This window comes from Carcharhinus amblyrhynchos, chromosome 5 (genome assembly GCF_965287045.1).
Source record: "Carcharhinus amblyrhynchos chromosome 5, sCarAmb.v2.hapA, whole genome shotgun sequence".
Lineage (NCBI taxonomy): Eukaryota > Metazoa > Chordata > Chondrichthyes > Carcharhiniformes > Carcharhinidae > Carcharhinus > Carcharhinus amblyrhynchos.
The window spans coordinates 15,297,331-15,318,631 of record NC_137328.1 but is presented as its reverse complement, the minus strand read 5'-3'; the positions used below and the strand labels follow the sequence as shown (position 1 = coordinate 15,318,631).

The window sequence follows — 21,301 nt, the reverse complement described above, 5'->3', positions numbered from 1 at the left end:
AGAAACTCAAAACAAAGGGCTCCTATTCCTCTCAGAAATACAAATATGGGCTGGAGAAAAAGGTGAGCAAGCAGGTTTTTTTTCTTTGCTTGTAGCCATGGGCTGCTATATGCTGCAACGGCTGGCTGATTTGTATACATCATTTGCCCCCTTGATAGTTTTAGTTACTTTAATTCAGAAGTAATTTGCAAATTGCAGGCATATGCTACTTGGATTTTATTTTGTATTTATAAACCACCGAACATGCGTCACTCACTGGTGCAATTGCAGTTTTTGCCAGCTACTTGTTGACACAAGTCATTGGTGGTATGTAAACACAGTGGTTAGCACTGTTGCCTCAGTGCCAGGGACCCAGGAGTGGAGTCTGCACATTCCCCATGTCTGCATGGATTTCCTCTGGGTACTCCGGTTTCCTCCCACAGTCCAAAAGACATGCTGGTTAGGTGCATTTGCCAGGCTAAATTCTCCCTCAGTGTACCCAAACAGATGCTGGAATGTGGCAACAGTAACTTCATTGCAGTATTAACGTAAACCTGCTTGTGACACTAAAATAAACTTCAAAAAAATTTCTTTAAAATGGAATTATTACTGTATTATAAACTGCACTTAGAATGATTGCGTGTTTACAAAGAAATGTAAATCCATAATTTGAATTACAAATGGGAGCTTATCTTTCTTGATTACAAATGCAAAATCTTTCTCTTCAAACTCCCTTGGCTCACATGGCACTCAAAAGCAGATGAGCTTAGGAACCTCCAGTAGACAGCACACTCTAACAGCAACCTAAAGATGACCTGTAACTGTGAGCGGCAATCAATGGTGGACTGCTACTCTTTATGGACTTACTTGCACTTAGAATGGAAAGTGGCTGCCTCACCCAACCTTCCTGACTGAGGCTGGGTCTGACTCAAGAAGCAAAGCTTATCCCCAGCCCCAGCGGCAAAGTGCAAAAGAAATGCAGTAAAGAAGGGCACTGCTCTTTTTAAAGGCATTAGCTGGTATAAAGCAAATGAGTTTAAAGGTCCCACTGAAAGGGAGAAGATAAGTTTTTAAAGTAGTTGAATGGGACGCAGCGGTGGAGTGGAGGCAGTGGACATCAGGATAGGTAGGTGGGGATAGTTGGACATCGTGGGGAGGGTGCAGAGAGGGGTGTGGGAAATGGGGTTGGGCTGGGCCAGATCAGGTCAGGTCAAGTCAAGGAGGCCTGGTGGTGGTAAGGAATACTGGGAGGTGAAGGGGGAGGGGAGGGGGAAAGGAGAAGGGGATTGGTTGCTCCTTTTTTGAGCCTTATATTGTACAATCTACAATGCTTCAAAACCTGTGTTTATTCCAAAATTTCAAAACCAATAAATGTAGATGTTTATTGCTTATTATAAAGACAGACATCAGTAAGTACTGATCTGGGAGAAGGGTAGATGACTTCCATTAAAAGAGCGCTGGAAGTTTAACTCCTTGACAATACTATCAAAACGTTTAAAATTCAGTTCAGCCACATCCTTTTCTGTTTGCACAATGTAATTTTGCTTAAATTAAGCAAAGTTTAAAAGCAGGGAAATTTAAAATCCATTTAATGCATTAAGCTGGATATGACGAATGCAGTGCCTGGTGATGTCACAACAGTAACTGCTCTAACAGAGGTATGCACTAACCACAAAACCAATATTTCAAAAGTCCTGCTTTAACCTACTTCTCCTGGGAGATTAGCAATGAACAGGAACAGAAACTTGGGAGAACAGAACAGGTTACTCACCCATCATCTTTCCGGTCAATGCTGTACAAACAGATAGAGCAGTCGACTCTGAACAATATTACCATGTCCCTGAAGACATTTATTAACAAAGTCTGCGATTGCACTTTGGTAATATGAGCAAAAACATTGTCCAGGTTGGATGACCGGAGATAAAGTCTCAACTGGTTTGGAAGAAGTGGTATAATAATTACAACAATTCCAACATGAATTTTTAACATTAATTATAACATGATCTCTATACAAAAGATTGTTGTAACAATAAAAAAAAAGGCTAATCATCTCCCTCATCCAAATCAGTATGTCAAGACAGGGGCATGCATTTGTAAAACTTGCAAGCTGTGAAACTGAGCAAAATATTTATCAAGTTATTGCTTATACAGGTATGTAGAATGGCAGACTTAAACCAGATTTTAAAATTGTTACTTTATAATCCATCAAGGATTATATAATTCAACAGTCCCAGGGAAAAAGCATGTTTCTTTCCCCCCACTATGTGGGCACTGTCCCTCTTGGTGGCCACACATACCAGAAAAGTGGTAAAACTATATACTAAAACTGCAGCTTTACCCTGCAGACACAAATCTGGTAATTCCTGGAAAATTTAGATGTCAATATGGAGGTGGCAATCCTCTTGTATTTCAAAATGCAAGACAGAAAATAGGTTATATTGACTGATTTGTAGATTAGAATAAAAAGGTACTACAAGTACAAACTGGATTATCTGCTGTCAAGGGTTTGGTGACTGCTGCAGGCCAAGCTAGACATTACTAACTGCTTGTTAGCATCCTAGCCAAACCCTAAACAAATGGTGTCAATGATTGTTAGTTTCAAAAGGTGCTTGAAGTTTTCAAGAGTATGGAATTCTCCAGGAATCTTTATCTCTGGCACTAGTTCAGATAGGCCTGTGGGTTAACTGAAAGCTGTGGGAAACATGCAGACAATTTGGACATGGCAGACCCACCATGGTTGTGACTACAACCAACTAATTTGGATTTTTTTTTAATGATGTTGGTTGAAAGACAAATATTGGCCAGGGCATCAGGGGTTACTCCCTGCTCTTCTTCCAAACTGTGCCAGGGATCCACTCAAGAGTATACATGGGCACTTGTTTAACATTTCTCCCGCAAGTCTCAAGGGAGATGCCAGTCTCCACTATAGTTTACAAGGAGCAAAAGAATACATACACCAATATTGGTTCTTTGTCATAGGATACTGTTTTACTATTTTGCTAGATGCCTTTTTATTTCTATACATTATATGCAACAGTGAAATAGCTTCACCCTGCAGATACTAATCTGGCAATATATTTTTGCTCCGCAGGGTACACATTCAACTTACAAGTAAAGATTTTACCGCAATTTGGAATCAATTAAAACCTGGGCATGCTGATGAAAATGTCCTTCACTTACCTCTTCTTGTTGGTCAATCAAATTATAACAAGCTAAAACGATGAAGTCATTCCACCATGCCAAGCCACCAGTTACTGCCATATTTTGTTCCTAAAATCAGAAATGTACATGGATTGGGAAGGGTTCGCCATAATATTCTAGAATACTTACTTTTCCAAGACATTACTATCATCTGTATCAAATTCTGTCAGATCACTTCTGCTCATTTTTCATATGGTGGATTGTTTTAACACTGAATTAAACTAGCACTATTCATTTTGTTGAATGCCACAGGATTGCTGTTAACTCATCGAAAGGGTTTTTCATTTGTTTAAAACTATTTGTTCATCAAAGTTAAGAACTTTCAAAACAGCAGATGGCAAAAAGTAATCATTACAAAATTTACAAATTCAAACACACGTATTAAGTCACAATACTTTTTAATGTCAGGACACAAATTCGGTATCAATTGTCAAAAGATCACAGAATCAAATCAATTGTATTATTGAAGAACAAGAAATGCTAGCTCAATAGGTAAAAACAAAAAGCTTTCAGATACTGAAAGGATGAACTAAAAAGAAAGAGCAATTACCAAATAGGAGGGAGAAAGAAATATCAATCACAGGAAGAAAGCAGTCTCCTAATCACAGGTCTAACGTAATTGCAACTGAAAAACTTGCTACAATAGGTCTGCGCACGTCTGTGTGCATGTGTGGCCTCCATGAGCCGACCAAAAGGGAATTATACCCCCATGAAACAAGGACATCTCAATGGGGTAATACCCAAATTTGCTAAGTTGAAACAGATCTATTTCCATATTCTGCACTCCAATGACGCATTGAATACAATGGAAAAATGTGTCCAGGTTATCAGAAGACCAGGTAAGCTGTGTATGTTTGCTCCTATATGTACAGCATTTTAAAATAATGTCCGTCATGCTGAATTCTGAGAATTCCTGCACTTTGAAAGAAAGCTGATCTTATCTGACTCATCTACAAAACATTATTCATCCTGATGAAACAGTCATATCTTTGATGCCCTGTAAATTGCTATGCTGAAAATCTACAAAAGGAATTGACACCAGCTTCAACAGAAATCTCAGAAAAAGTAGTGATCATGGTATAGACATTCTTGTGCTTGTGAAGTACCATGTCATACCCACCCACAACCATTTCTGCTGTTTGCAATACAAGGAAGAGGCCGAAGAATCACCTCATTCAATGTTATCCATTGTCTTGGACATCATTAATTACTGATAGATACATTGCTAAATTTATCCAAGCATTTAAGGCAATGTGATCCTTGTGATTCACTGGAGCATAAAATAGATATTCAGAAAAATATATCAAATTCAAAAATAAAATTTCTGTATAACTTCTGAAATGCAAAATTTGCTTTGCTACACGAAACGATTTTGTTACTTTATCTTGGTTACTAGTGATGTAAAGAATAAAATATATATCCATATATAGTTTAGGCAAGGGTATTGAAAACAACAAAAAACGTAGCAACAACAAACTTCATAAAGCAGCTTTGTTGGCTAAACCAACAAAGCAAGCAGCATACACTAGTCATATATTGGATTAGAGTTGTATGTCATTACATTTATCTGATAGCAAACCATGTCCATCAACTATACTCTGCATACCCATCACTGTACTCTTCCCAAACTCACCAAAGGAAGGATCATTCACACACTCCTTGATAAGTCCAGTCTAAATTCTAAGAAACTTCATGCCAATAAAATATCAAACTGCAATCTGAAACTAAATCAGAAGTAATTTCCAAGGTGGATAAACAAATACATTTATCAAAATATGAAAATTTCAAATGCTTCTTTACTAACTTAAGTTAAAAAATCTCTCCATCTGCCTTCACCAACCCTCATTTCCAATTGTCAATCATAAAACATTAAACATAAAGAAAAGGGAGATGGAAATGTCAAGGGATTGAGGAAGTTAATTCTAGAGAATGGGTTCAAGCTTGCAGCAAGGCAAGGGAAAAGGAGAGTTCAGGAAAGGCAGGAATCAGAGGACTAAGAGCATGAGCAGGTTGGTAAGAAATTGTAGGACCGAAATAAAACAGAGGTAGGAAGGAATGAGGGTGGAATTTTATATTTGAGGCATGGTGGCTGTAGGCCAAATATGATCAGTGAGAACAGGGTAATGGGCAAGGGGACTGGATTGGAGATTGGATGTAGACTGGGCAAAGCAGCAGAGTTTTGAATGAATTTAAGTTTCTGAAAGATGAATAATGGCATTGTTGAGTCTGAAACTGATAAATGCTTGGATAAAATTTTTAAGCAGTAAATAGGCTGAGACACAATGTTATTAAGTTTTTTTTCCACTAATTCACAGAATCTGGCCATCACTGGCTTGATCGGCATTTGTTGCCCCTCTCCAATTGCCCTCGAGAATTTGTTGGTGCACTGCCTTGAACCACAGCAGTTCCTGTGGTGTAGATACACCCATAGTGCTTCCAGAAAGGAAGTTCCAAGATTTTGACTTAGTGACAGTGAAGGAACGGGATCTATTTCCAAATCAGGATGGTGAGTGACCCATGTAGGAGACAAAGATAGTTTTAAATCTATATTTGTATTTTTGGATATTAGAAACAAGATATAGCTTTAACTTAATTTAAGTTTAATTTTGTGCTTCTGTGTAAGAAAAGGTTAAAACTTTTGTTAGCTTCATGTTAAACAAAGGTGTCTGCATGTACATAGATTTTGGTTTCATTCAAACTGTGCTTGCATTGTGCATAGAGGGCTTAGAATAAAGAACAACACAGCACAGGAAACAGGCCCTTCGGCCCTACAAGCGCCCATTTTAACACTGAGTGCCTCATTCCAATCTTCCTTCTACCTACGACTTTTGTCTACATCCCAGGGACTCCACAATAAAGGGGTGCTTATGGTGCAAAAACAATGTTTAAAGAAAGACTAGGCTGCTGCTTAGCAACCAGGGGCCATTTCAGCTGAGAAATAATTTGAGTTTAGTTTTATGCTGAAGCCAAGTACCTGAGAGGAAGCAGTTCTTACAGAGGGGAGGAGCAAGAGGCAGAAAACAAGTTCCAGAAGCTAAAGGACAGATAGTTCTAGAAATCAGGGAATGAAAAGAAGCCACAGAAGTCAAAGGGACAAAGGAACTGGAAATTGAACAAGTTATTGTTCACTGAGGTTAAAGAAAAGAGCGGGGGGTGGGGTCCCAGTTAAAGACAGTAGAAAGGTGAACGTATAAAGAAGTTGGCTGTAAAGGCATCAGGGAGAAAGCATCTTTTCGAGTGGAGTTTGGAAACACTCATGTGGAAGCCACAGCTCCAGAGAGATCAGTTGGCTCACAGAATGACAAGTATCTAAAGAGGGGAATCTGACGAGAAATCCAGAGATTTTTAGGTTGTGGATGCCGCTTGGTTTCAGAGTGGGATGTGCGTGATCACAGTTGGCCTGTTGGTTTATAAGGACTGTGTATTTAAGAGAACAATATGGATTAACGATCTGACAAGTTGCAAAATGAATGCTTTTCCCTGGTTGGATCCACCTTTATACCAGCCTATGTGGCTTAACAAGCTTGCACAATCCTCATGATAAGGCAGAAGGATCACTACACTGACCATACTCAAGTATATCGTTATGGGTTAACCCAGAACTCAGAGCAGAATTCCAGCCTACACTTGTCAGGATGGTCTGAAATAGGATTATAACTTCTGACACAAAAACATGGGAAAGCTACTATTTAATCAAAAACTTCCTCTACCATCCACGCTGATAGCAGCATGAAATTTCATTTTTTGACACGCCCGTCAGTTTAAGTTTGGACTTAACATCATAGGCTTGCTTCTTAGTAGTTAAGATAATAATCATCTCCATTTAAGTGTCTACTGGAGAGGAAATGTCATCGCACTGTGCTTCCACTGGCAGCCTGTTTCTGCAAAAATAATATCAAGTATTGAAATGCAAATGAATCTTGCACTCAGTTTTCTCAGAATGGTCACCAAGTTCTGTTTTAAATTGAAAGTGCAACTGAATTGCCGAATGGCAATTCATTTAAGCTCTTCCTACAGCTGCTTATCCAGATATTCAGCTAGAAGCCCCATCACCACATCTCAGTTACAGCATACTGAAAGGGATACCAGGTGGTGGAATGGACTGAACTTTCATCTGTGATGAGCATTCAAATGAATGCAGCCTCACTGGTGGGATGAAAGTCTTTGCTGTCTACTGACTTAAATGATTTTTTGTGAAATTAGTTTGAGCAGGTTCAATGCTAGGATCCAGAGTTAAATACTTATTTCACTGCCAAGTTTGCAAACTTGACATGGCAGCAGAGTGGTTAGCATTGCTGCCTCAGTGCCAGGGAGCCAGGTTCCTATCAGGCCTTGGGTCACTGTGCAGAGTTTGCACATTCTCCCCGTGTCTGCGTGGGTTTCCTCCAGGTACTCCAGTTTACTCCCACACTCCAAACATGTGCAGGTTAGTTGATTGGCATGGTGGGATTGTGGTTGGTGCAGACTTGATAGGCCATTCTACACAGGATGGTTGATTTGAAGGTGTCACATTATTGTAGTTAAGGGGCTCTCCACCTGGATTGGGGAATACATTGCAGCAGGGTGAAGAGTTTTATTCTGCAGCTGGCCATATTAGCATTGCACTGGAAGTAACTAATGCATCACAAAATGCAATGCATTTAATTCTCCAGCAAAATCTTCCTTACCATAAGCATATATATTTTAAAATTTCATTTTGAAATATCAAAATCCTAGACCATTCTTTGATGACTGATTAATGTCAAGATCAGCTGAAGCAGAGATGAATACTTTCGGTCTGATTAAACACAGAAAATAGAACAGTACAGCACAGTACAGGCCCTTGATGTTGTGTCAAGCTATGTCCGAACCCAAGATCAAGCTATCCCATTCCCTATCATTCTAGTGTGCTCCATGTGCCTATCCAATAACTGCTTGAAAGTTCCTAAAGTGTCCAACTCCACCATCACAGCAAGCAGTGCATTCCACACGCCAACAACTTTGAGTAAAGAACCTATCTATCTCGGACATCCCCCCTATATCTCCCATCATGAGCCTTATAGTTATACCTCCCAGTAACAGCTACATCCACCTGAGGAAATAGTCTCTGATTACCCATTCGCAGCTGGCCTCAATGCTTCTGAATTTTCTCTTCAGATAACATGCCTGAAAGCTGATCCACGTTTATGCCTGGCAAGGTACAGCAGTGGCCTGCCGTTGCCTTCTGAAGATGGCTGACCAGGACTCTCCCCTATTCTCATGGCCAGTCATTAGTGCACATTGGAATATTGGATATTCAACATGTTGTAGCGTTATGAATGCACCTACCTTCGCCACCAAGTCCAGGAGTGGGATGTCAGCCCGGAGCTTTTCTGGCTGAGAGGCAGGGATGCTAGAAGACCTCCCTTGCCACCAACTCCATCCCTTCCCCTAACCAATGTATCAAGTTGAAACAACTTCTGCTGTCATATGTTCTCCATCACAGAACACCACCTAGTTCTATTTCATAATATTGTTTCCCTATCTCAGCCCATCTATTGCTTCTGAATTAGAAGAATGAAAATCTGCCAAACAGACAAACAGATGTTGAGCAAAGACAGGTGGATGTTAAAGACAGACAGGTTTGGACTCTAGTGTTTTACGATGGTGGTGAAACTGCTTACCGACAACCATTATTAAGACTCATTTCATTAAGAATGTCACCCGAAGGCATCTATGAAGCTATAGCTCATCAAGGATTCAAAACTTCTAGCCAGGAAAGAAACCAGCAGAAAAAGAGAGCATTTTGTTTTAAATTGGAGATACAAAATTGAATATTAAATTTTAATATTCCAATCAAGCCCACTGCCTACCTGGGTAATATTTCCAAAAAGCTTCCACTTCCTTGTAAACAAAGCATAGTGTGCAATTCCACATCTGCCTGCTACTGCAACACACTGACCCAGCTGGTCTATTGCTGCAAACTGAAGAAATAATGGAATACAAATTAAATCTCATCCATTCACTAGGTTTCATTAAAAAAAATCAGAGTTTACTTATTGGGGAGAGAAAAAAACTCACCTTTATTGGCCAATTACTTTCTAGATAGGTACTATGGATCTACAGAAAGAGACACAAACAAGTTATATTATCCCTGGTGTTCAAAAAGCAGAGTTTACAATACCTAAATTTAGTACTGCCATTTTTACGATTGCCTCCCCAGACCATTGGTTACATGGCACACCCACCAAAGGAACCAGTTTGTTGTTGGGATGCAGCTGTCTAAATCACCTGGAATACCAGAAGCAAGAGATTTTAAGAACACTAACTCCTATTCTGGGCGTAAGGGAGAGGGGATGGCAATTGTGTCACATCTGCCTGAACAGTGCTCAAAAAGGTATAGCGGGGTCCATTGTGGAATGGAAACTACTTAAAGCGAAAGCTGGCCAAACTTTTCTGTCAAGTGCTATGCAACAGATTTTCAAATTTCTGTGCTGCATAAACCTGAAAGTTTTTCTTCTATTAAGGCCAGCAGAACAGGGAATAAAAACCACCTGAAGGGTGGAATTACAAGTGGCAATTTACCACAAACACAATTACAACAATCACTTCATATGACAGTCACAGGATTGAGAGATGGTGCTGACCACCTCTAAACTCAGTAAGAAGTCTCAGAACACCAGGTTAAAGTCCAACAGGTTTATATGGTAGCACAAGCCACAAGCTTTCGGAGTACTGCCCTTCATCGGGTGAGTTAGAATTCCTTGCTTCTGGTATTCAAGGGGCACTGCTCTGAAAGCTTGTGGCTTATGCTACCAAATAAAGCTGTTGGACTTTAACCTGGTACTGTGAGACTTCTTACTGTATTTAACCCAGTCCAACCCTGGCATCTCCACATCACGGCCACCTCTAAACTACTAGCCATGCAGCTGTTGAATCATGTCAAATGGCAAAGCATTTTAAGATACTCAAATCCATGTGTCTGCACTGGTCCCCAATACTTGGGAGTTTGGCAGTAGTAATATTAAAATATACAACTGAAATGTTCTGTTGAACAAAATATCTACCTAAAAAAGATAATAAAAAGTTGATGCATTTATGTGAATGTAAAAGCAATCACCTGTACAACATGCCAGTGCCTGTGTCCTAATAAAGTGCTTAAACCCTGAGGAACTAGAATGTCGTTATACAAAGGGTTCTTTTCCCTGACAGGCTGATGGCCTGAATTTGCTGATGCAGTACTTGAATTCTGATTTTGTAACGTGTCACCACAATTCAAATACAATCGATCCTCTCCTTGTAGAAGTACTTGCTCCTGATTATTCTGGAAAGAAAGAAGATTGTAACAGTTTTTTAACATCTTAATTTTCAGCTTAGAAAATTAATGTATCTACATGCGATTCTTCAAGAAAATATATTTCAGTCTCGCTAGTGCAAGTTGGTCAGAAATGTATTTCTAATTGAAATCAAACATTTGTCAATATGGGAAAATTTATTTTGGGGAGAGAAACATGACAGCTGAGTTTCCCCAAGAAGGTTTACTTGACTCATCCCTAGGATGAAGGGCTTATCTTATGAAAGGTTGGAGTTTTACATTGGAGTGTAAAAGACTTAGTGGTGATATTATTGAAATATGTCAAATCCTGAGGGATGTAATAGGGTAGATATCAGAAAAATGTTTCCATTACTGGGAGAGACTAGAACCAGGGGACACAGGTCAAGAATAAGAGATCTACATTCAAGGCAGAGATAAAGAGATTTTATTTTCTCTCAGAGGTGTTCATATGCAAATTTCTCTGCCCCAGAGAGCAGAGGAGACTGTGTCATTGAATTTATTCAAAGCAGAATGAGACAAATTTTTGATAAGACGGAGGGGAGGGCAGACTGCAAAGTGGAGTTGAAACATAATCAGATCAGCTATGATCTTAGTGAAGGGCTGAATGTCCTACTCCTGCTAAGTTCTATATTCCTATGTTCCAAGATTCTGAAAATCATCATAAAACAGAGGGGATACTATAAACTGAAGAGTGACAAATCTCTACTTTTATGAAGACGAGTCCAAAGAGAGGAAAAATAGTTTATGATGTTCACAGGAAGGTATATATCCAAAAAGCCTATGTTTCTGATAGCAACATAAATTAATAATCTCAATTAGGTGAGCAGCAGTAAAAGAATACGTGTACATTTTCGCTAAACTGGCATGTGGGCCGTTATCCAGCTTTTGGGAATGACATCATCTTTGTAAGCTTATTGCAAAACAATTAAAGAAATGCGAGAAAACAAACAAGTGTTATGTGAAAAAAATGTTGGAAATATGAGAAAAGACAAGTTTCCATTTCAGTGGACACCTTTCCTTAGAAGAGCTCTTTGTAAGGTGGGAAAGAGGAGGGAGTGATAAACACCTCAGTCACAGAGAAAGTTAATGTGTTATGACTTGTGAACTACGTGCACCTAAAGCATCAACATGCCTCTTACTGCCTGCATGTCAAAATACATCCTGCTCTACCACCTTTTACTAAAAAGGAAATGGGAGACATGGCTAAGAAAAGTACTACATTATCTTGCAAGTGCCGGGTGACTTCCTGTGCGTTACCAGAAATTTCCCTTTTTTAAAAAAGATTTCCAGCATTTTCTTTTTAACTTGCATTTTTATTAATTTGGTATTACAACTGTTTTTAAAGAGTTAACACAGCATTTTTCTATCTACCCAGGAATACAACAATCATCACACACATCAAGGGCTCACTACCATAAGAGAAATAAATTGGAAGAATAGGACCATGAAAGGTATAATTATAGCTGTGCTGTGTACAAGTGCAGACAGAAAGAACTCTTTCTAGTCATATTATGCAGAAGTGCCATTCAGCTTTCAAAACTGAATTCATGGAAAATACAAAAAACAGAAAATGCTGGAAAATCTCAGCAGGTCTGACAGCATCTGTGGAGAGAGAATAGGGCCAATGTTTCGAGTCTAGATGACCCTTCATCAGAGCTCAAACCCTTCGTCTGGCTGAACTAGTTCTCTCACACAATTTTTACTTTAACTTGTCTCAGAAAAAAATCTGCAGTATTTTGCTTTTATCATGGAAAATACAAACTGAAAGTGCACTACAGGTAAATGCTGAAAGGAAAGCAAGGAAGCATTTTATTCTACAAAATTCTTTCAATATAGTTTGAGAAAGCTGTATGAAGATTGAATCTATAACATGAAAAGAAAAAAGCAATGCTGCAAATCTAATAAGATTTGCAAGAAACATTCATGCCACACAAGTGCCAGGCAATGATCATCTCCAACAAGAGAGAATCTTACTATCGCACACTTTGACATTCACTGGCATTACCATTGCTGAATTTCCCACTAACAGCCAGAGGTTACCACTGACCAGAAACTGAACCATCTACATAAATACCATAGCTATAACAGGACAGAAGCTGGGAATTCTGTGGCAAGTAACTCACTTCCTGAATTTCCAAAGCCTGTCCACTATCTAGAAGGCACATATCAATGTGATGGAGTTGTCTTCACTTGCACGTAGCTCCAATAGCACCCCAGAAGCTCATCCTAGGTGATGTCAAGGCAGCCTGCTTCATTGGCACCCCATCCACCACCTTAAGCATTCACTCCTTCCACCACAATAGCAGCTGTATGCACCATCCACACGATGCACAGCAGCAACTCATCATCTGCCATGAAGGTTCCTTCAACAGCATCTTCCAAACCACAACCGACAGGTTTCCTTCCAAGCCACAAACCATGCCAACTTAGACCTATATCATGTGCCTCACTGTCACGGGGTCAAATTCCTGGAACTCCCTTCCTATCTGTATTGAGTGTCCCTACACCACATGGACCACAGGCGTTCAAGGAGGCATTTTACCACCTTTAGGATCAGGTAACAATTGGAAACATTTACACAGATTACATTTCTTCTAATAATTTTTCATTGCTATGAATTACGAAAACAAAAAAACTAATTTAACAGCTAGTCTCAAATTTGAATGCTGATACATATTAATTGGCTTTATTAGCAATATTACACTATGAAACAGCCAAAAACATTTTAAAGACCATGATGAATATGTAAAAATATAAAATATTACAACTAAAAATACTGCTAACAGGTAAAACAGAAGACTGAAGGACGAATAGCTGAAAATGCAGTATTACTGGTCTGCAAGCTTGGCTTGCAACCTACCATGCAGGGGTTGACAGTTAAAGCGCTTTTGATGAATTGGAACTGCAGAATTTCTGCTTGTTGCATTACACTTTTGTTTTCCAGCTCATTTCCAATTTGCTGAATGCCATCGCTGGAAATCGCCCAAAGATGGTAGCCTTCAGCTCCCCAGCTCTTGAAGAAGGAAAATATAGGACATTAAAAAAAAATCAAGTTATTTTAAACACCAAGTATCAAAGAATTTTTGTTCACTTGCAGCCAATAGTCTAGATGTTCCTGTTAACTTGGACAAAAACATCAGAAGACCAACATTCAATCTCATGGAATGTTGTTACCAGCTAGGAGCTGTAACAGTGAAATGGATTCATATGCCTTTTGGTTTGGCCTTTCTTCCTGTGCAGAAGAGCCCAGGTTCTGTTCTTTACCTCCTCTGATTACAAGTGGCTGAGATTGTGTACACAATATAGGGACCCAATCATGAATTCATTTACTACGAATGCAGATTACTAGCACACCATCTTTGAGCACAATTAAGTAGAAGTAATATTTTCTGCTCTCGTTTGTTAGTCTGTTTGTAAACAACAGATCTCAAAAAATAATGGACAGATTTCAATGAAACTCAGTACACAGATAGGTATCAAAGAAAAAACTGATTTGTTTTTGGCAAAGATCTAAATCTAGATTCTGGAATTCTTTTTTAAAGGGAAGCAGGATTGGGATTGACTTTTTTTTTTAAAAAGTACATTGCAGGATATTTTATTTTGAATGCTGTTAATTATATTTAAAATGCTGTGGATTTTCTCAGCTGCTGTGGTGCAATTTGTCATGTCAAAACGTGAGCAGAGATTTCAGAGCAGGTTGTTGGATACAGCCTCACCAGTGAGATGGTAGTTCTTATTTAAAGTATATCGTTTTCCAGCTTTATAGTTAAAGAACTTTAGACAGAGAAAAGCATCAAGGAAGAGCATTTGAATTGTAATAATGTTGAGTTAACAACATCATGGTGGAGGTGTGCATTCTACTGAGTGTCCTCTTCAAGTGGTTACTTTAAAATTGTAGCAAAGAGATCAAACTGTTTCTTTTTCAGATCACAGTACCATTTATCTGAAGGTCTGCATTTTCTACAAAAATAGAGTTTTTTTCAATGTGCATCTTTTGGACAGCAGCATGGTTTCCAAGTTTACTCACCATAGAGCTGATTTTTATAGGTTCCTTTTTAGTGCCATCAGAATAATGCCTTAAAATCAATAGAATAAAATAATTAATATTGGTTTTATTTATCATCAATACCTGAATATTGGCATTTCTACCCCATTTATCTATGTTTAAGGATCTTAAATTGAATCAATGCACTTCTTTAACAAATGGATTTTGGTTTTATGAAAGTGCATTTCTCCTAAATCCAAATAATTAGAGATGGCAATACATCAGATGCTGGTTGGATAAAATCTGAAAACACACCTGTGACAAGACAAAGAACACTATCAATCAAAGGACAATGTTTGCTTGTCCAAAAATCAGCCATGTGCCTCTTAGATATTTAGATAAAATAACTTGTCAAATTAGCTGCAGGAGACAAATAACATTCTACCAGCAGTAGCCTGAGATAATATAAAAAACATTGCTGGAGCAATACTCAAGAAACAGCGAATGATAAAATTACTTTTGAACTCTCATTACATCTTTCAGAATAATCTCCCTCTTTACTATCCATCCTTCTAAAAATCTTTTCAGTGGTACTTTCCTAACTGGCTTATTTTCACAAATATTGCTGAACCAAACTAGACATTTAACCTGGTGTGATAAAGAAAGCCACAAATCATGCTAACCTACAATATTAAAGGTTTGATTATGGCACTTCTTAAAAATTCATTTGTGGGATGTGGGCATTTCTGAACATTGCTAATAGACTTTTAATTCCAGATTTTTATTCAATTTCAAATTTCATCATCTGCTGAGGTGGGAATCAAACCTAGGGTCCAATGCATTACCATGGATCTCTGGATTATTAGTCCAGTGACAATACCACCACACCACTACATCCCCAAGTGTTATGCGATAAATCACTGGCCCCCATTGATATTAATGCTCATCTGTAAGCAACAGAAGGCATAATATCAAGCAATAGAAAATGAAGTTTTCCTTTCTCCTATTAAAGGTGGCTACAAAATATTTCTACAATCGCTGGCCATTATTTGTGTGAATCTAGGACACAATAATTGTGGAAAGTTATCCAGCAAATTAGATGTACCTTGGTCACACCGGATTGTGTTCTCACTGTGCACTTCCAATGATGTCACATTTATCAAATTAGGCATCAGGGAGACCAAATTAAACAACTGTCTCAAATTATCCAAAACACCTCAACTGGACTCTCACTGCTGCTAAAATTCTTATCCACAATAATTTTCAAACCTCTTCTTGTAATTGCACTGTACGAAGTTTGTGACTTTCTTTAACTTATGTCCTTCCCCTCAACCTCTAGTTCTCACAATACCTTCAATTGTCTGAAACTCCCTACTTCCTAACTTTCAGATTTTCTCCTCAACTTCTTGAAGCCTAACTTTTCAAAGCTTTTAGCAGTACCCAACTTTGCACCATGGTTCAGTGCCCAAACTCTCTCTATAAAGTGTCTCTCAATGAGAGAGGTGCTTTGTAAATACAAATTGTTAGGACAGAATACATTCTAGCCCTAATAACAGTGAAGGATTGTCTAATCTTGCTATTGGAATACAGATAGCACGCAGTGACTGCTTCCTGTGGGCTATTAAGTTCAAAGGATATTACAGAAGCATCATGTTATTCTTAAAAATCAGATTGGAAAGTTCAGTTAAAGTTGACATCCTGGAAAATACTGGAAATGACATGGGAGATAATCAAAATTTCTGAACTTTTTTTTTTACTGTACTGCTCCCAAACCTAAAATATATAAACACGGAGTAATGAATGCACAGATTCAATACCACAAGCAGTCATACATGCAATTGTACCTTGAATTTCTGGAGGAAATACTCACGCAAAATCTCCATCCAGTGTGCAAAATAGATGAGCACCAAAAACACTCCACAGGGATAAGCCTCCACATTCCCATGTTACCATAGCAACACTACAATCAGGTGACCATCTGACCAGTTTCACTGCTCCAGTCTTGTTCCAGATATCTGCTCAAGAGATTAAAAAATAATTTGGCTAAGAGCTCAAGTTCTGAACCAGAAAAACTCTCAATACAGTTTTGTAGAATTAAAACATAGTGCTGTACTCCACATAAAATGGGTGTTAACTGCAGGAAAAACATTTTTTAGCATTGTATTCATCTCCAGTCACAAGATAGTTACCAACAAGGGAAGGAGGGGGGAGGCAAGAGGAGAAAAGAGCAAAGGTGCAAGTATTCAAGGGGATTCATCTCAGAGGTGGGGTGTGGGAAGGTGAGAAAAGGAAGAAAATAGAAACCAAGGGAAATTTTTAAAAATATCCTATATTGGAAAATTGCCATCAATAATTAATTAGCAATGCCTTTTCCCAAAGTTGATCAGTTATAGTAAAATAGCCATATGGCTAACAGATAAAATCTTAAAGCATGAAGGAAAAGGAAACCAACCTTATGCCAGTGTAAGAGCATGATGGAAACGTGATTACAGCTTAACAACCTAGCTTGCTGAGCAATGATCTTGTGATAAGGGCTGATTTAACACTGAAATGCTGCAAATGTCCAAAGCTATGCAGGTTAGATGGATTAGCCATATTAAATTGCCCCTTAGTGTCCAAAGATGGGTCATTTGTGAATTTGTGGGATTATGAGGATAGAGCAGTGGGTGGGCCAAGTAAAATGCTCTTTTGGTGAGTTGCTATGGACTTGGTGTGCCAAGTAGACTCCTCCTGCACTGTAGGGATTCTATGGTTCTAAATGTTCCTAAACAAAGGACTGAAGGAGAAACAATGGAACAGGCATCTCCTGAGATCAGAAGACAGTTGAAAAGAGGATTGAACATTAAAAGGACTTACAGGACCAAGGAGGAATGGCAAAAATCAGCATTACCAGAAGGTATGTACAGGCCTGCTGACCAGAAGCTGAGGCTTGGGGTGTCACGGGATAGAAGGCTCAGAACTTGAGAGAAGGGGAACAGTATCAGATACATTAGAGAGTTTTTCATTGGAGATGAGTGGAACTTGCAAAAAGAACCATTGTGCAAGACAGATCCTGAGCCAGTACTCAGCGAAGCATCTTCGTAGGAAGGGCTGATCAGCTCCACCTTAGTGGGGAGTATCTTTAAGGGGAGGCGATGGTCTAGTGGTATTATTGTTAGACTATTAATCCAGAAAGTCAACTAATGGTCTGGGTATCCAGGTTTGAATCCTGCTACAGCAGATAGTGAAATTTGAATTCAATAAAAAAAAATTTAGAATTAAGAATCTACTAATGACCATAGAACCTTTGTCAATTATCAGAAAAATCCATCTGGTTCACTAAAGCCCTTTAGGGAAGAAATTTCACTATCCTTACCCAGTCTGACTTACATGGGGCCACAACAATGTGGTTAGCTCTCAACTGCCCTCCAAGGGCAACTATGAATGAATAAAAAAAGTCCAATCTTACTCTTATCCATTATTAACCAATACTCATGTGTAAGTGGATCCAGTCAGTGTGTTTAACTGCAATTCCAGTTGAGCAGAGTGGGACTCACCCTCAATGGTAGGAAGGCATTTTGCTAAAATTAAATAGCTACACAGATGAACATGAAATGTCAGACCTACCGGGGTAATGCTTAGGCGTTAATTCCAACTTGTGGGACAGCTGCATAGCTCCTGTTGTTGTATCCATTGTGTAAACTAAAACTGAACCACTGGCAGAATGGGAAAATAATTAATAACCGGTTTTCAAAAATCTATATATATTATTCATTTCCAAGCTTATTCATCAAGATAAGGACAGGAAATGTTAGATAAGCCAACATGGATATTGAGCCTTAGCCTCAAGTATCAGGAGTGCACAAAATGGCAATTGATGAGAATGAAATAAAAAATACTCAATTCCCTTTTGTCGCAGCATTCAATTGTTTGAAATAATTCAGAGGGGTTTCCCCTTCGCTGAACTCTCTGGAAATTTATTGCAGGTACTGATTACACCAAAGTACAACTGGATATCAGTTCTAAATTTGAACCTGTGCCCCTCTGTCCTATTCGCTAGAATCATAGAAAACCTACAGTGCAGAAGGCCATTTGGCCCAATGAGTCCACACCGACCATAATCCCACCCAGGTCCTATTCCCATAACCCTTCATATTTACCCAGCTAATCCCCATGACACGAACAAGCAATTTAGCATAACCAATCAACCTAACCCACACACCTTTGGACTGTGGGAGGAAACCCACACAGAGCGAGAACACGCAAACTCCACAATGACCCGAGGCTGGAATTAAACCTGGGTCCTTGGTGCTATAAGGCAGCAGTGCTAACCGCTATGCTACCATGCCGTCCCTCCCTAGTTAGAAGTAAGATGCTAGATTTACCTTTCCTTTACATACCATCATACTTCATATACATTTAACTGATCACCTCAGGCTTTACATTTCAAGGATAAAATGCCCAAGATTCTTCAATTTTTCCTCATATCTTAAACTGTTAATAATGGGAATCAATCATAGGATTCTTCTCTTTACTGTTTCCAGTGCTAGAATTCTCTTTTGTGTCTTGATGACCAGAAATTAATGCAGTATTCATGAGTGTGTATGACTCTTCTTCAGAGCAAAACCCTTTAGCTGAGTCAGGTGGACTCAAAACTTAATGCTGTTTCTCTCTCCAAATGCTGCCAAACCTGCTGAGTATTTCCAGCATTTTCTGTTTTATTTCAGAAAATCATGAGCTCTTTGAGTACTTGCTGACCAAGGAATAATCATCATGAATATTTAGCTATATCATATCCAACTAATTAAACAATTTTTTGTGGTGGTCCAGTAGGGAGGTGCATACAAATGTTGTCTACATAGACTTTCAGACAGCATTTGATACTATAAGTATTAGAAATTGGGGATCCTTAAACAACTGAAAACACATGGAATGGAAGTAACCTTGTGACACTTTGGAATATTTATTGGGAAACTGGAGCAAGTTGAAATAGCACTTTTTTGATTGATGGATACAGTGAAACTATTTGGTCTAACAGGTAAATCTAGAACAAGGGCACAATCCATAAATGATAGCTAGGATAACCTAATGATAACCTTCTTCCGTCAGGAAAAAGATACAAAAGTCTGAGGTCATGTACCAACCGACTCAAAAACAGCTTCTTTGCTGTTGTCAGACTTTTGAATGGACCTACCTTGCATTAAGTTGATCTTTCTCTATACCCTAGCTATGACTGTAACACTACATTCTGCACTATCTCGTTCCCTCCTCTATGAATGGTATGTTTTGTCTGTATAGTGCGCAAGAAACAATACTTTTCACTATATGTTAATACATGTGACAATAATAATTCAAATCAAAGGTCAATTGGAAGTGAAAGCAGAGGGCATCTTTCCACAGAAAGGCTACTGTAACTCTGGAAGCAACTTCCCCATAAGGTTGTGCAAGACTAATCTCAATTGAAAATGTCAAAGTCAAGATTGATTCTTGTTAGTTAAGGTTAAAAGGGGATATGAAACAAAGATAAGTAAATGGAGTTGAAGTACGGGTCAGCCAGAATCTGACCGAATGTCGAACAAACTCATAAATGGCCTACTCCTGTAGATGTCTCTTCTGAATCCACTTTTAGCTATTTCAATAGCTTTCACATCAGCCATTTTTCTTCATGTACTGTGCTTTATACTGGTTTGTAATAAATTTAGCCTATCATTTTTCTTAGTCCATATTTTGGCCAACAAAATGCCAGAAATGCAATTTCTGAATTAAATGCCAATTGATTTCACTAACGCTACTAGTTTTGGCACCATCTCTACATTTAACTGACTTTGTTTGCAAATGTTGATGTGAACTAGAAACAGCAACTTTTGTCTTTAACATGGAGTTTTGTGAAATGCCTTTCAGTAGTCTGGGTATATCACATCATATGGCTTTGTGTAATGGTTCAAGGAAGTCAATCATTCAGTCAGGCAGTGGCTTTCCTCCTGACACTTGTGAACAAGATTTGTACAGATAATATTCACATTTACTCAAGATTTCAGTTACAGCACAGCAAATTTTAAGAGTACAGTTCACTTATTCTCTGCTCTCAAATATTTGCCTTAAAGGGACACTCCCCTCTGCACTTATGCTACATTTCTCATGCTCACCAAAAACTGGACTGAAACTCCAAGTACTCTACTTGCAAACAGGAATCACCAGAGATGACATTGCCAGTGTTAAACAGGTTAAAAAAATTAAACATACATGCATAAAAACTGTTCATGGAATAAAAATAGTATAAGCTTTCTTCACATCATACATGGTCTTAAAGTACAGCCATTTAGTTATGTCTATGCCAGCTTCAATTCTAGCTATCCCCTCTAAACTCAATTTGCTGCCCTTTTCTCAAATCCCTGTAAATTCTTTTCCCTTTGAAATTACATTATAATTTTTGCCCCAATCATTTCCTATGCTAAAGTTTTCAGTTTTTTGACATTGCCCCTTTGTTTTTTGAATCATAACCCTCAGTTTATACCGGTTACCAATATGCAACAGTGGAGGCAATCTGCCACTATTATCTTTCAAATTCTTTCATTATTCTGAAAACATCTTGCATCTTCCCTATGCCAGCGAATAGCCTCAAAGATTGCACCTTTCTTCATAACTATAACCTCTCACTATGGCTGGCAAAACCTAATCTTCAGACTATTTGCTACTACACTTGGTTCATGCTTGGTTAAAACTTTAGTGTCAACAAGATATATAGAGTAGAGCCCACTTACTTTGCACACCCAAAGGCCATTAGTTTGTATTTGTTGTTTACAGCCACACAAGTGCCATCGGTAACTTCTTGTGCACACACACCATGCAAATTCTGAAAAGTA

The 21,301-nt window shown here is 38.6% G+C and overlaps 1 protein-coding gene across 2 annotated transcripts in view; it reads right to left on the bottom strand.

Moving 5' to 3' along the window:
• The window catches only part of ric1 (RIC1 homolog, RAB6A GEF complex partner 1), a 138,748-nt gene that overhangs the window by 41,933 nt on the left and 75,514 nt on the right, over positions 1–21,301 (bottom strand). For both annotated transcript variants that reach the window (XM_080188487.1, XM_080188488.1), the window contains exons 7-16: positions 21,200–21,291; positions 18,066–18,154; positions 16,330–16,474; positions 14,502–14,550; positions 13,335–13,487; positions 10,259–10,462; positions 9,220–9,258; positions 9,012–9,122; positions 3,160–3,249; positions 1,751–1,911 (exon numbers count right to left, since the gene is read on the bottom strand). In XM_080188487.1, coding sequence (XP_080044613.1) covers positions 1,751–1,911; positions 3,160–3,249; positions 9,012–9,122; positions 9,220–9,258; positions 10,259–10,462; positions 13,335–13,487; positions 14,502–14,550; positions 16,330–16,474; positions 18,066–18,154; positions 21,200–21,291 — 1,133 coding nt within the window. The remainder of the gene's footprint in view (positions 1–1,750; positions 1,912–3,159; positions 3,250–9,011; positions 9,123–9,219; positions 9,259–10,258; positions 10,463–13,334; positions 13,488–14,501; positions 14,551–16,329; positions 16,475–18,065; positions 18,155–21,199; positions 21,292–21,301) is intronic.